At 44.8% G+C, this 14,263-nt stretch overlaps 1 protein-coding gene across 1 annotated transcript in view; it reads left to right on the top strand.

Moving 5' to 3' along the window:
- Positions 1–14,263, top strand: part of INTS6 (integrator complex subunit 6) — a 428,531-nt gene that overhangs the window by 158,720 nt on the left and 255,548 nt on the right. Inside the window, exon 6 of the mRNA XM_078657272.1 lies at positions 4,305–4,430. Within this exon, the coding sequence (XP_078513398.1) occupies positions 4,305–4,430 (126 nt within the window). The remainder of the gene's footprint in view (positions 1–4,304; positions 4,431–14,263) is intronic.

Consider the following 14,263-nt stretch of genomic DNA (forward strand, 5'->3'; position numbering starts at 1 on the left):
CCTCCGCCAGATAAGGACTCAAAGTTATAAGACGCTTCTGGCAAGTGCATAGCTGCTCAAGCTGCAAATCAATGGCACGTTTCAAATACTCAATGCCTTTTAGCCAGGTACGACTGAGCACACTGGGATGAGATGGAGCAGTTGCTTCAATATCTCCCAGTCGAGCATGAAGCTGAAGCGCAGGATTTAGCAAATAAAGGTAAGCTAATTTGAAATTCCTCCATAAGGTGTGCTCTAGATGCTGCTGAAACTGCGGCTAGAGAGGTCAACACTAGCATTTTGCTTAGGAGACCTGCTTGGTTAAGGATCTCTGAGTTTAAGCCTTAGATACAACAATCCATTCTTAACATACCATTTGACAAAAAACAGCTTTTTGATCCTGAAGCAGATCAGGCATTGGAAAAAGTGAAAAAAGACACTGAGGTGGCCAAGTCCATGGGGAGCGCTCCAGTCTCCTTCAAACAGAGGCTTCTTTCGTCGTTCCTTTCACCGAGAGGGGTCCAACACCACATCCTCAGACCAGAGTACATCTAACTACAAAGGTAACAACCAGTCCTCTCCCTCAAGATGATTTTTTCAAGGAGGTTCTAGAGGGAACCACCTCAAAGGTAGGGGTAAGGGCAACACACCCCTTTAACTCCTCTTCCCCTAATAAGCAGTGACTTGCCCACACTCCCACCCCTCCCCCCTTGACTACACCACACCTGTCGGGGGAAGACTTCAACAATTTCTACCTATTTGGCAGTGCATAACAGACAAATGGGTGATTGGAATTATCAAACATGGTTATCGCCTGGAGTTTACTAGCAATCCTCCAAAAATTCCACCCCGACCTCGCAAATTGTCTCCAGAACACCTACAATTGCTCAAACAGGAAGTGCAATCTCTCTTATTGAAAGGGGCTATTGAGTCGGTTCCCAAACAGTACCAGGGCTCAGGGGTTTATTCTCTGTATTTTCTCATTCCCATAAAGGACAGTTCCCTAAGACCCAGACTGGATCTCAGAGTTAAACCATTATATGCGGTGAAAACACTTTCACATGATGACCCTTCATCAGGTACTTCGACTTTTACAGAAGGCCGATTTTGTGTCTACTGACACATATTTTCATGTGCCAATTCATCCGGCTCATCTCAAGTACCTCAGGTTTGTGATAGCAGGCAAGCATTATCAATTCAAAGTACTTCCCTTCGGGGTGACTACAGTGCCCAGAGTATTTACCAAATGTTTGGCTGTAGTCGAAGCCCATCTCAGAAGTCCGTATATTCATGTCTTCCCCGATCTAAACGACTGGCTCATCAAAGCTCACCAAAATTGCCTACAACACACACAAATCACAATACACCTACTTCATCAACTAGGATTCACGGTCGATGCACAAAAATCACACCTGCATCCGTCACAGATGCAGTCTTACCTAGGAGCCACTCTAGACAGTCAAAGCTCTAGCCTTTTCCTATGTACCCAGATTTCACAATATTCAGGCTCTTGGACTACAGTTTGCCCAACCAAGCCTTACCAGCCAAAATAGTCATGCAACTGCTAGGAATGATGGCATCTTGCATTGTAATTGTACCTCATGAAAGACTTCATATGCGTCCACTACAAGAGTGCTTGGCACGTCAGTGGAATCATTCACAGGGTCAATTGACCGATCTAGTGTTGGTAGATGGGTGTACCTATCGCTCTCTGCAGTGGTGGAATCTACAAATCTTGTCAAAAGGACGGCCTTTCATCGACCCTATTCCACAGTTCGTGCTCACAGCAGACGCATCTCTCACAGGTTGGGGTGCTCTTCTCCAAGATTACACAATACAAGGCCTGTGGCGCAACAAACACAAAAGTGTCCACATCAACTATCTAGAGCTTCTAGCAGTTTTGCTAGCACTCAAAGCTTTTCAAACTCCCCTCATAGCCAAAACTGTCCTAGTCCGAACAGACCACATGACAGCAATGTATTATGTGTAAAAGCAGGGAGGGACACACTTTCTCCAACTGACTAGACTCACTCAAGCCATTTGGAATTGGGCAATCCATCACAGCATTTATCTTCCGGCAGAACACCTCCCAGGAGTAAACCACCAAATTGCCAATCTTCTCAGCAGAAGGAGACCGCAAATTCACGAGTGGGAACTTCATCTCCCAATTTCAACAATGGGGGTTCCCACAAATAGACCTGTTCGCCACAGCAGAAAACACAAAATACCCTAGCGTTGGCTCCAAGTTCCCACACCCGCTCTCAAAGGGCAATGCCGTATGGATGAACTGGTCAGGGATATTTGCCTATGCTTTTCTGACTCTCCCGCTCCTTCTATGTCTGGTTCAGAAGTTCAGGCAAACATCCCTCATACTAATTCTAGTAGCTCCCACATGGGCCCGTCAGCCATGGTACACCACCGTGTTCTAGCTATATTTCGTTCCATATCCAAAGTTGCACCTTACCTCCAGTCTCCTCACACAGAACCTTGGAGAAATCAAACATCCAAATCCCACAGAATTAAACTTAGCGGACTGGCTCCTGAAGTCATAGTTTGGTTAATTGAATTTACCAGCAGACTGATATGCTAAAAGAAGCAAGAAGGCCTACCATCAGAGCTTGCTATGCACCAAAGTGGAAAATATTTTTTGTATACTGCAACAATAACCAAATCAATCCTTTAGATGCTTCTATACAAAACATTCTGTTACCTGTTACACTCAAACTGGACTAGCTTATACATCTATTTGTTTGCACCTTGCAGCAGTAGCTGCGTATTTGCAGAACAGGCAACATCTGTCACTATTCAGAGTTCCATTAATCCAAGTTTCCATGGAGGGGTTAAAAAGAGTAATACCACCAAGGATTCCTCCTGCCCCGGTTTGGAATCTCAACATTGTTCTCACAAGACTCATGGGTCCACCTTTTGAACCATCGCACAAGTGCCCCTTGCAATTCCTCTCATGGAAGGTTGCTTTCCTCATTGCGATCACATCACTGAGGAGAGCTGGTGAGCTACAGGCATTAACCTTCGAAGAACCCTTCTTTCAGCTACCCAAAGATAGAGTAGTTCTACGCACCAACCCAAAATTCGTTCCTAAAGTAATTTCTGCTTTTCATTTAAACCAATTTGTTGAGTTACCAGTCTTTTTTCCTCAACCTGATTTTGTTGTTGAACGTGCTCTTCACACATTGGACGTTAAAAGAGCTTTATTGTACTACATACAACAAAAGACTTTCCCAAAACAACTATTAGCTGCATTTGTTCCGCCTCCCAAAGGCAATCCCATCTCTAAATCTGGCATTGCTACACTAAAGCTAAAAGAACTTTATCCATCCCCCCTAGAGCGCTTTCCACTCGCAAAATAGGGGCTTCTGTGGCCTTTTTAGGTAACATTCCTATAGCTGACATATGTAAGGCAGCTATATGGTCTACACCACAAGCCTTTACCAAACACTATTGTGTAGATGTGTTGGCACGACAACAAGCAAATGTAGGCCAAGCAGTACTTATAACAACTGCAACATCTACAGGTTAGCCACCTCTTTGGGAGTATACTGCTTTGTAGTCTATGCAAAGCATATGTATCTACAGCACACATGCCTCAAATGCATTATGTTACTTACATCTGTTCTTGGTATGCAGAGCTGTAGATTCACATGCGCCTACCCTCCTTCCGGGCACCTATAGTTGTTGCAGCTCTTAATTATACGTTCATACGCATGGACATCTCTATTCTACACTAATTTGCTCTATTCTCCCCCTCATGCGGTAAAACAATCTAAAAATTGAGTTGATGCCCATGTGCAGTATCACCTTACCTTGTGATTAGGAAAGACTTCTTCGAAGAAAAAACAACTTGCAAACATCCATCCCCAACACTGAATGGCAGGAGTATGCAAAGCATGTGAATCTACAGCTCTACATGAGTCAGACTACGTCTCTATTTCAGAGTTATATGTAGTGCAAGACACCTTTATTGTGAATTACCAGGTAAATGGTATTGTAAAAGTATATGTGGTCTGACAACCATGAGCATTACTGCAGTGCGCAAGGCAGGAGTAGCAAAGCAAGAATATTTGGACGATTAATACTTGATGTGATATGCTTTTGGAAACATTTTTCACTTGGGGAATGGGGAGTGATTTGAAGAGAGTTTGGCATCTAATGTGAAGAGTGCTATCCACCACTTTTAAGTCTACTGTTGGAGATAAATCACTCTTTCTGCTCTTTAGGTAATTCAAAGTTCATTCTTGGAAGCAGGGCGAATCCGTGGGTATTATAAACAAAACAAAAACTAACTCCTAATGGCTTTTCTTCCATAGGACGCTCCTACTGCGTGTTTTCTCAGCGAATGTTGAATCAGTGTTTGGAGTCCCTAGTTCAAAAGGTGCAAAGTGGAGTGGTGATAAATTTTGAGAAGTCAGGACCAGATCCTCCAATTACTGAAGGTATTATTTCTTTTGTTTCTTTATGAATTATTACTATGTTGCTGTTAAGCTTGACATAATTATGAAACCATTTGAATTGTTTTTGTCTCAGTCCAATACCCAGTGCTCCTTGCTCATATACATTTTCTTTGCCACTTTTGTAGTGTTGATGAAGTGTTCAGTCTAAACCCTATTCCGTTCTTGCCAGTCTTCACACCATACAAACACTATTTAGTAAGAAATAGGGATAACATTTAGACATATGTCTGAGAGACCAGTGGAGTGGGGGAAAAGGGGAGGGATCACCACTAAATGGGTAGGTATAGAGAAATGTAAGGAGGGATATGGGACAGATATGAAAATACAGAACACTCCCTCTGGTAATTACGCGGGCCACATCCCAATCGATTGTTATTTTGCACACCATGTTACCTCAGTTTGGACCCAGCTGTCTACAAATCAATGTTGAACCCACTCAAATCGTAACTGTCCAGACCGTGCTTTGAAGACATGGAAGGGACTTACTCTGTTAGTGAAAGGGTTAGAGCATGCTGTAGTTCAGTTCCCCTTGGCTTGTGAAGTCTAGAATGTGTCCTCCAATGACTCTGACTTCGTGGAACTTTGATCTCCAGCCCACCCCGAAACTCGTACCCAAGACTAAGATCACATATAGGGCTTCACAAACACCACTCGCCAAGGATCTTCCCTATTGGGCTTGACTTAAAGCAGTGCCTCTTCTCCAGGCAAGGAACAGCCGCAAGAGAGCCATGCCTTAAGCCCAGAGTTTACTCCAAAAAGGGGTCGACCGTCTATGCTCTCCATTGTCCTGAAGTCTGAGCCACAAAAAGCTAATTTGGTGCCAGAGACACTTTTAGAGTTCATGAGCTCAAGCCTCTATGCAGCAGTACCCAAGTGATCTCCTTGCTGCCGCAGAACAAGGTGATTATCCTGATCTGTCAAACAAGGATTTATATTGATCCAATCTCCAGACACATTCTGGCAAGGCCTCCACCAGTTGGACAACACCACATTTTAAAAATATCAGTTTCACCCTTGAAGTTGCAGTTTGGGATGAACATTGGGCTTTTGTATTCCACGGAAGTCCAGTCTTTTAAACAGCATTCACACTGTTACCTGCACATTCACTGCCCCTTATCTTTCCATTCACACTAAATCATACCAGCATCCCATAAAACATCAGCAAACGGGTATGCAGACCCTATAACATCAGATGATAGCCCTTGGCATGATTAAAACTTGGAGCCATACCCTTTTAAACTCTTGCCTCGCCCTACAATCAAAACTACCACCCAACATGCGGTCATCCAGCTATCGACAGACAACCACAAAGTAAAACTTCATGTGTGGAAAGATGAGCCTTTCTTATTTGTGAGACTCTCAAAAGCCGAGTTCTCTGTCCAGTAATTACCTAGGCCTAAAAGCATGTTGAAGTTTTCTGCAGAGAATATAAAATGTCCTAGCTATCCTGAAGCTAAGTTTCAATTCTATTAAGGACATGGAGGCGAGAAGTATGCTTTAATATTATTCACTCAGCAGGCCATACCAATAACGGATTCAAAGACTACTTATACAATGACTCTTTGCTGTAATTTAATAAAATAACCCTAGAGTAGATGCCATATATTCAACATCAAGGAAAACCAAATTCTCTTTCTTCATGCGAAACCTCCTGATCGAAGCGTTTCTTCAGAATTCTTGCTTATGTCCTGACCCTAAGGGAACAGGAGACATGGAGTATAAGTTCCCAGACACAATTAATCATCACACAAAGTATCCATCAATGTTAACAATACATTACCAGAAATCAAGGTTTATATTAGTCCTGTCAATGATTCACAAAAATAATGCAACGATTATTAAAGTTCATAGGATAAAGGGAGGGTAATAGTACGAAACAACTCTGGAGGGATAATCCTCGTCTCCGTGCCCGTAATAGAACTGAAACTTTCCTTCACAATAGCTAAGAAATGTTCTTTCTATGTCAGGACAGGAGACTTCGATTATGCTATTTTAAAGGTGGCTGACAACCAGTTAAGCCATGCCTGTAATCCGTATAAAGTAGAAGGTCCTAAACGTAGAGTCTGAACACCAATCCACTGCTCTGAGAATATCTTGCAAATGACCCCCCCGGGAGAAGGCCTTCAAAGCTATAGCTCCCCTTGTGGAGTGAGCCCCAAAGGTAGAAGTATCAACACCAGCTTCCTGTAGAACCGATCTCACCCAACGGGTGCTAGTGGTTGCCGAAACCGGTTTGAAAGATTTCTTGAGAGAGATAAATAGTTGAGTTGACCGCGAACTACACACAATTTTGAATGACAAGTGAAAGCAGGGTAATGAACCACCCTGGTATTGGACTTAGCTTGTCTAGAAATGGTGAATGATAGCCCATCAGGGGTAAACATATGTGCTGTAATATCCAGGGCCCAAATATCAGACCCTCTTACAAGAAATGAGATATAACTGCATCTCAAGCTTAGCTGTTCTTTACATGACAAGTATTGGTTATCATGCCATGATCGGATAATTCGTAGAACCACATTGACATCCCAGAATTAGGAATACCACGGTTCGGGTGGAAAAGGCAAGCAAATAACTCAAAATTTGACAGACAAGAGCATGTTCTCCCACTGGTATGTCCTGAAGAGGTGCATGACTAGCTGAGATCGCTGATCTGCAACATGTGTTAATTGTGCGATATGCAGATCAATTCAGACAAGAAAGTGAAAATATGCACTACATCTGCCCCCACAGGCTAATGATCGATTCTCAAGCCCCAGCTTGACCATCTACACCAGGCTGAACCGTGTCTTTGTGGAGTCTGCGTATGCTCCTCTGATGAGAGGCAGCCTGTGTCAAAAGGCCTTAGACTTCCCAATATCCCCCTACAATCTTTCAAATCTTCAGCAGGAGAATTCTATCCTGAACCAGTTGGTGCGAGTTGCCATAAGGATTGCAAAAGCCAAAGAAAGTCCCAAAAGAACTAGATACCGTACTTGCGATTTCCAAAGCATTGTCACCAGGATCACCTGTCTTCTGGAGTCTGACTAGCACCGTGAGTCTGATCCTCAAGAAGAGAGGAAACGCATACCGAGAGTCTGACTCCAGTCTTGCTGGAAGGCATCAGTCGCTTCTGCTAGAGAGTCCGGGCGCCAACTGAAGAAGCATGGTAGTTGATGGTTGAGGCTTGACGCGAAGATATCCACTTGGCATTGACCACAGCGATCCATAATCCTCTGAAATAGGGAGGGATCTAGTTTCCACATGCTGTAGTCCTTCAGATGTCTGGATTGCCAGTCCACAGTCTTGAGTTTCCCCCAGCAGATATTCCGCAGTTACTGAAAACCTGTGCTCCAGACAATGATTCCAAAAGTCTCTGGCCCAATCTTTCATTACCTTGGACAAGTTACCCCCTCAAGCTGTTTATATATCCCACAACTGAGATGTTGTCCATCTTTAAGAGAATGGAACAGAACACTTTGACTGCTAAACTCAGCACTGAGAAAGATCCTGCAAGGAGTTCCAAACAATTGATATGAAAAGCTGTCTTGTGTTCTGACTACTGACCTCCTGTGGCAATACCTCCACAACATGCGCCCTATCCCTGGTGACTGGCATCAAATTTGATGACCAGATCCGAGACTGACCCAAAGATGGCCCTGCTATTCCATGCATGCATGTGGTCGAGCACCATCGAAGTTCCAGCCAGCCTTCTGGGGAGAGACCAATCTCCTTTCCATACGTCGGACCCCTCCTGAGATGATGTGGCTTTGGATGTTGAAGAGAAGGGTAGTGAAATGGGCCTGGAAAAATTGCCTGGATGGATGAAGACAGCACCCTTTCCAGCATTTTGCGCAACTCCTGACGTATGAGAAGCATCTTTTTCTGGGGTAGTCTGAGTGACTGTCTCACCTTATTGAGCTCAAAGCCCAAAAAGGGCATTTGTTGATCTGGGGTACATTCTGATTCTGAAGATTCACAATGAACCCCAGATCCTGAAGGTGATTTTGTGTCATCTGGAGTTGGGTGACTAAAGTAGATCTTTCCTGATGCATTAGGAGGATGTCGTCCCAATACACTATTAGTTTGCCCCCATGCACATAGCCATTGCATGGAGGGCTGTAGCATCTTGATAAAGCACCAAGGTGCGGAGGACAGACCAAACTGAGGGCACATGAATTTGAAAACTTGCCAGCCCCATTTGAACTGCTGGAAACATCTGTGCGGTGGAAAAATTGGAACAGTAAGGTAGGCGTCCTTCAGATCGAACCTCACCAACTAATTAGGCAATAGACTTTTGCTGAGGTATATGCCCTCCATTTGAAAGTGGTGATAAACAACCCACTGGTTGAAGTCATTAAAATGTATTAACCCATGTCCTTTTCCACAAGGAAGATATTGCTCAGGAACCCCCTGGGATGAAGAACGGAATAGGTAATTGCTCCTTTCTCCAAAAGCACTGCCACCTCTTGGTCTTCCAACCACATCTCTTCCTGAGAGAACACCAAGGGTCTCGGATCGGAGTTGATGGGGAGTATTATAGAGCTGTGTGGAAATCCTTCACTGTTTGAAACACCCACGGATCACCTGTTATGGACGCCCATTTTTGACTGAAGTACTGAAACTTGCCTCTCCCCCGCCCCCCCGCCCACCCCCACCCCCACCCCCCCTCACATTGTGTAGTGAATAAGGGATATTGCTTACTAGTGGTGCCACCTGACACATTGCTAGCTCTTCAGAAGGCTCCTTTACCTCCCCGGTCTATACAATTTGACCCGAGGAGGGATAGAACCCTTTGAACTTCTTCTGGTCCTGCTATCGGAGGGGTGCCTGGTTTGGAGTTTATGGGGGTCAGAATTGTACGCCCGGCTTGAGGAGCATCCCCTACCTGTTCCGGTCCCTTCGAAAATCTGCTGACTGAAGACTTTCCGGATAGATTGTTGCACCTTGTCAACTGACGAGAATCTATTGACAAAGCATAAGAGCTCCTTCATGAAGGTTTCTCCAAAGAACCCCTCATTTGCCTCTGGATCAGCTTCTGTGGTGGCCAACTCACCCAACCTGGGTTCGATCTTGATTAGTAGTGAGCGCCTTTTCTAAGAAACACAGGGTCTGCTGGGCCGAACTTGATAGGATAGTCGGGTCAATCATGTGGCCAGACTCTTTTGCATCTTCGGCCATTATTTATGCTTTTTTAAGAGGCCCCAGGACACAAGGATCTTATTGGTCAATACCCTTTTTTGGGTCCTTAATGAATTTTGTGATGAAGGTCACCATCTTGGGATCGCTATATCAGGAATACATGCCACCTTACTTGCTAAAGAGGGTCTAGGTCACTCAGCGCTCAGGCGCCCTGTACCTCCTTGTCCATGGGCTTCCTAATGCACCTGGCTATATATCACGCCACCTTAGAAGCGGGCACACAGTCTATGCACAGGGGTGATAAATATCTTCTGGGTTCAGCATACCCAGTACCCCCACAGAGTCCTGCTCACCCTTATCTTCCAACCTAGGTTTCTTGGTGCCGCCCTCCAGTCGCTGCAGTCTGCTCTGGCCTAGTTTGTATCTGAATCCCCCATCATTGGTGTCTGAATCCTCCCCTGCATTGTCATCTGTTCTCTGGTGAGAACAAGAATCCTCATTACGCCCAGGATGGGAAATGACCTGTACATCTAGAACTACAATACACCTTTTTAAGAAGGCTTGGCAAAGCCTTTCAAAGGCATCACAGGAGGGATAGGTTGTCCTAACTTTGGCTGCTGGTCTGCTTTACCCTTGGCTTTAGGGGCTTCCCCAGTGTCAATAGGAGGCGCAAGCCCCAGGCCTTCCCCATCTGGGGGTAAGAAACTGCGCCATGCAGTTAGTTCAATAATTTTCTGACTCTAGGGCGCTAAAGAGATCGCTCTCAAGGGATGCCTCCATGGCATCCACCAGTTTCTCATGGATAGAAGGGAACATCTGCTACTCCTCCACACACTTCCAACAGTCTTCAAACAATCCTGCCATGGTTGCTCAGGTAGATTTGAAGAATGCAGGAGAATAGTGAGAAAACACACTATTGTCTGCACAGGTAGTAATTTGTTTAAGCCAGTGCTTGTTAGCTATTCACATGTATGCCACGTGTATCCTAGACGCGCGCCTCTAATTATACCGAGGCCGTAAGGGAAAGACCACTCCGAGCGGAGGAATGGAATCCTAGCATCTGGGTGGAACCAGACATGGGCGTAACTACACTGGGCTACGAGATAGTATAGTTTAAGGTCAGAAACTCCAAACCCCCGTATGGTTGTAAGGTAGTATAAGAATCTGCCACCTGACCTGCAGGTGCTCCCCCAGTCCCTCCCACCCCCCAAGTTAGACAGATGAGGTGAGAGCGCAACATCTGGAAGAAGCTTTTCTGAAGAGGGATGGGGATATTGTTGATCAAATATAAAAATTTGGTAAGGACGACCATTTTGATGAGTGACCCGCCCAGCAATAGACAATGGTAGTCGCAACCATTTCTCTATTTGTGACTCCAGGGCGTCCAAAGCCCGCCCAAGTTGAGTCTCAAAGTATTTGAGTGGAGTCTAAATGCAAATGAATGCCCAAGTACCTAGTGGATAAAGTGCACCATTCTAGCTGGAATTCGCAGTCCCAGTGCTTTGTGCTAGGAGTCAAAGAGAATATCACTGACTTGGACCAATTGGTATGAAGACCAGAGAATCGTTCAAATCTGATAGTCTCTCTGATCAGAGGCTCAAGATTTACCTGAGGGTCACGGACATATAAAATTACATTGTCGGCATACAAGGAAACTAATAGAGGGTGGCTGTTGAACTGAAGACCCCGCTGTAAATGTCGCTCCTAGAAGTGGCGGACCAATGGGTCCATGGCCAGGACAATAATGATGACGGGGGTACCCCTGGTGTGTGTCTTGAGAAAGGGAGAAGGGGCATGATAATGTGCCATTCAAGTGCATTGTAGCTGAGGGGTTACTATATATTAACGCTGTGGTAGCCCATTGGCATACCCATCCTGCGCATTACCGATGTAAACAAACGACCCAAAAAGGACCTCTTGAGGTAATCGAACACCTTCTCGGCATCTAACAAAACCGCTGCCACAGGGACCCCATAGGGTTGATCCTATGCAGAACAGCGAAGAGTGTCCTGAGATTTAGGGACGTGGATCTGTGAGGGACGGAGCAATTATAGATTCTGGAAGGAGGGATAGACGGAGGGCAAGTATCTTGCCCAATATTTTTTTATCTAAATTTAGGAGGGACAGGGGTCTATAAGAGCTACAAGAGGCAGGGTCTTTACCCAGTTTGGGAAAAAGTATGACTGCTTCTCGAAGTGTGGGTGGTGGTTTGTTTTTCTCAAGGGTTTCCGCATATACCTCCACTAATTTAGGTGCTAGCAGGTCTTTATACGTTTTATAAAATTCCCCCCTAAAACCATCCAGTCCAAGGGCTGTGGATTCATTGAGCGCCTCAATGGCACTAACGATTTCCTCAGAGGAAAATAGTTCGGCGAGAAACTCCAATTTTTATCCAAATAGACCAGGGCTATTTCTGACAAATACGCCTCTTGTGCGGTTAGGTCACCTTCAGTCCTAGTAGAATACAATGTAGTGTAATAGTTCACAAATTGTTCACGGATTGCAGCAGTCTCTGTGAGTGCATCTCCGCCAACGTACGCCCTGGCCTCTCCCCCTCACCATAACTACGAGCTGTTTGGTACTTGCTTAGAAAATGGATCTCTCGATCCGCAGCATCCCTATATTCTGTAAGTAGGGAGAGGTGACACTGCGTGGTATCCGAGGTGTAACCCCCCTCATTTCATTGTCCAATTTGGACAAGTCACCCTCTAGCCTTCATGGTGGCATGCAGGTCCCTTAGGACACAGGCGTGTTTGGAAATACAAACGCCTCTAATGTAAGAATTAAAGACTTCCCATAAGACCGCCCACGTGTCCACCGTTCCAGTATTTATCTGAAAATACTCTTCTATAGGCTCCCCGATTTCTAAATGAAATAAATAGTCATTGAGGGGTTTGCTGGGAAAACGCCACTGACGTTCATATCCCTCAGGGGGGGGAATCTTGAGATGGGGGAGCACCGGTGAATGATCAGAGAATGTTCTGGGAAGGGTCTGAATACAATGGTACCATATGTAGGCTGCAGCGGACAACAGCCAGTAGTCCTTACAGGTCCACGTGTCATGTTGTCCAGAGCAATGCGTGTAACCGGGTACAGAGGGGTGGTGATGTCGCCATGCGTACAAGAGGGAAAAGGTGTCACAAGTCCAGGAGTACCATTCGTGCTCGGGGTTTGGTGACCGGCGAAGTGGAGGTGCTATCTAGCGCAGGACAAAATAGTAAATTAAATCGCCACAGATAACCAAAGTGGTGATCACCAGAGTAGCCAATTGTGCGTGTATAGAATGAAAATAGTCGGGCTGTCTATATTGGGGGCGTATATACATACGAGAGCAAGTACGTGGCCCATCATTTTGCCTGTAACAATTGTGTAGCGACCCTCATTGTCATTGAATAGTGAATGTAAGTAGAATGAGATGCGCTTATGTATAAGAATCGATGTGCCTCTGGCATAATTACTATAATTGGCAAAGACCTATGCTGACGCCAGCTCGAGGCAAACTGTGTTGTATCAGATTTGGGAAGGTGAGTTTCATGTAGAAATGCTATATCCACCTTATGGTGTTGAAGATAGTGAAGGACATGCTTGCGTTTACGTGTATTATTGAGACCTCTAACATTCCAGGACATGAACAACAGATCCGATGGGCTGCTAATATTGCCTAAACGGGCCATTCAATTGCGTCTTACAATGCAATGTAATATTGAATTCGCATACATAAAGCAAAAAGGACAGTTAGCAGTATGATAAATAAACATAAGAAAACATCTCTGTACGTTTCCCAAACTACGTGGATCGTACCCTATTGTACCTTCTTCCATAGCAAAATTATCAGCAACAGAACAGCATTTACCATAAATGTATTGATGCATCAATATATATATATATTTTTAAACCTTTATTGGTGCAATCAAATCAGTACACGCGCGGGCTACAACCACAGGGGCCGGCCGCAAACTCAGGAGATAGAAACAGGAGCAGTGCAAATGTTTACGGTTCAAGGAGTAATCACGTTTTAGTCATAATACGTGGTTGTAGCACAACGAAGCACAAGGATAAGAAAGGTTTCATTTTTATAATATTGAAAAAGAAGCGGAGGCGATATCAACAGAGGCATCACACTACACAATATACAAAAGAGACGGGAGGTGCGTATCCCTCCAAGCAATCGGGAATCGATGGTGAGCAATAAAGCCAAAAACACACTATGCCCGCCGAAGGCAGGCCAGGAGTAAAGGTCAAACAATGGCGAGCAAGTTAGCGAGAACAACATATGAAAAACCCACCCGTCCAAGAATAAAAAATAGAGGCAAGCGCAGATGCCCGACAGAAAAGGGATGAAAAAGGGAGATACAGCCAACCCCACTAAGAAAGAAGAGAGAAAGGGACCATAGAACAAAACAAACTAAAATAACAAAAAAAAAACAACACCCGCCACCCTACATCACCGTAATGGCTATGGCCTACCCCACTAACAGCGTGCCTGTTGTCCCAGAATTACCCTAAAGAAAGGAAATAAAGATAAGAAAGAGAGGAAAACAAAAAAGAAAATTCTGAGGAGAAGGGCCGGCGATTCAGATACCCGGTCCCTCCCACCCCCGCATACTAAAATCGTATAAACAGAAGCCATAGAAAAGCACAAATATCAGAAAGCACATAAAACGCAATCAATTAGTCCCACAAGACGTGTCCTT

Source organism: Lissotriton helveticus, chromosome 8, assembly GCF_964261635.1.
Source record: "Lissotriton helveticus chromosome 8, aLisHel1.1, whole genome shotgun sequence".
NCBI lineage: Eukaryota > Metazoa > Chordata > Amphibia > Caudata > Salamandridae > Lissotriton > Lissotriton helveticus.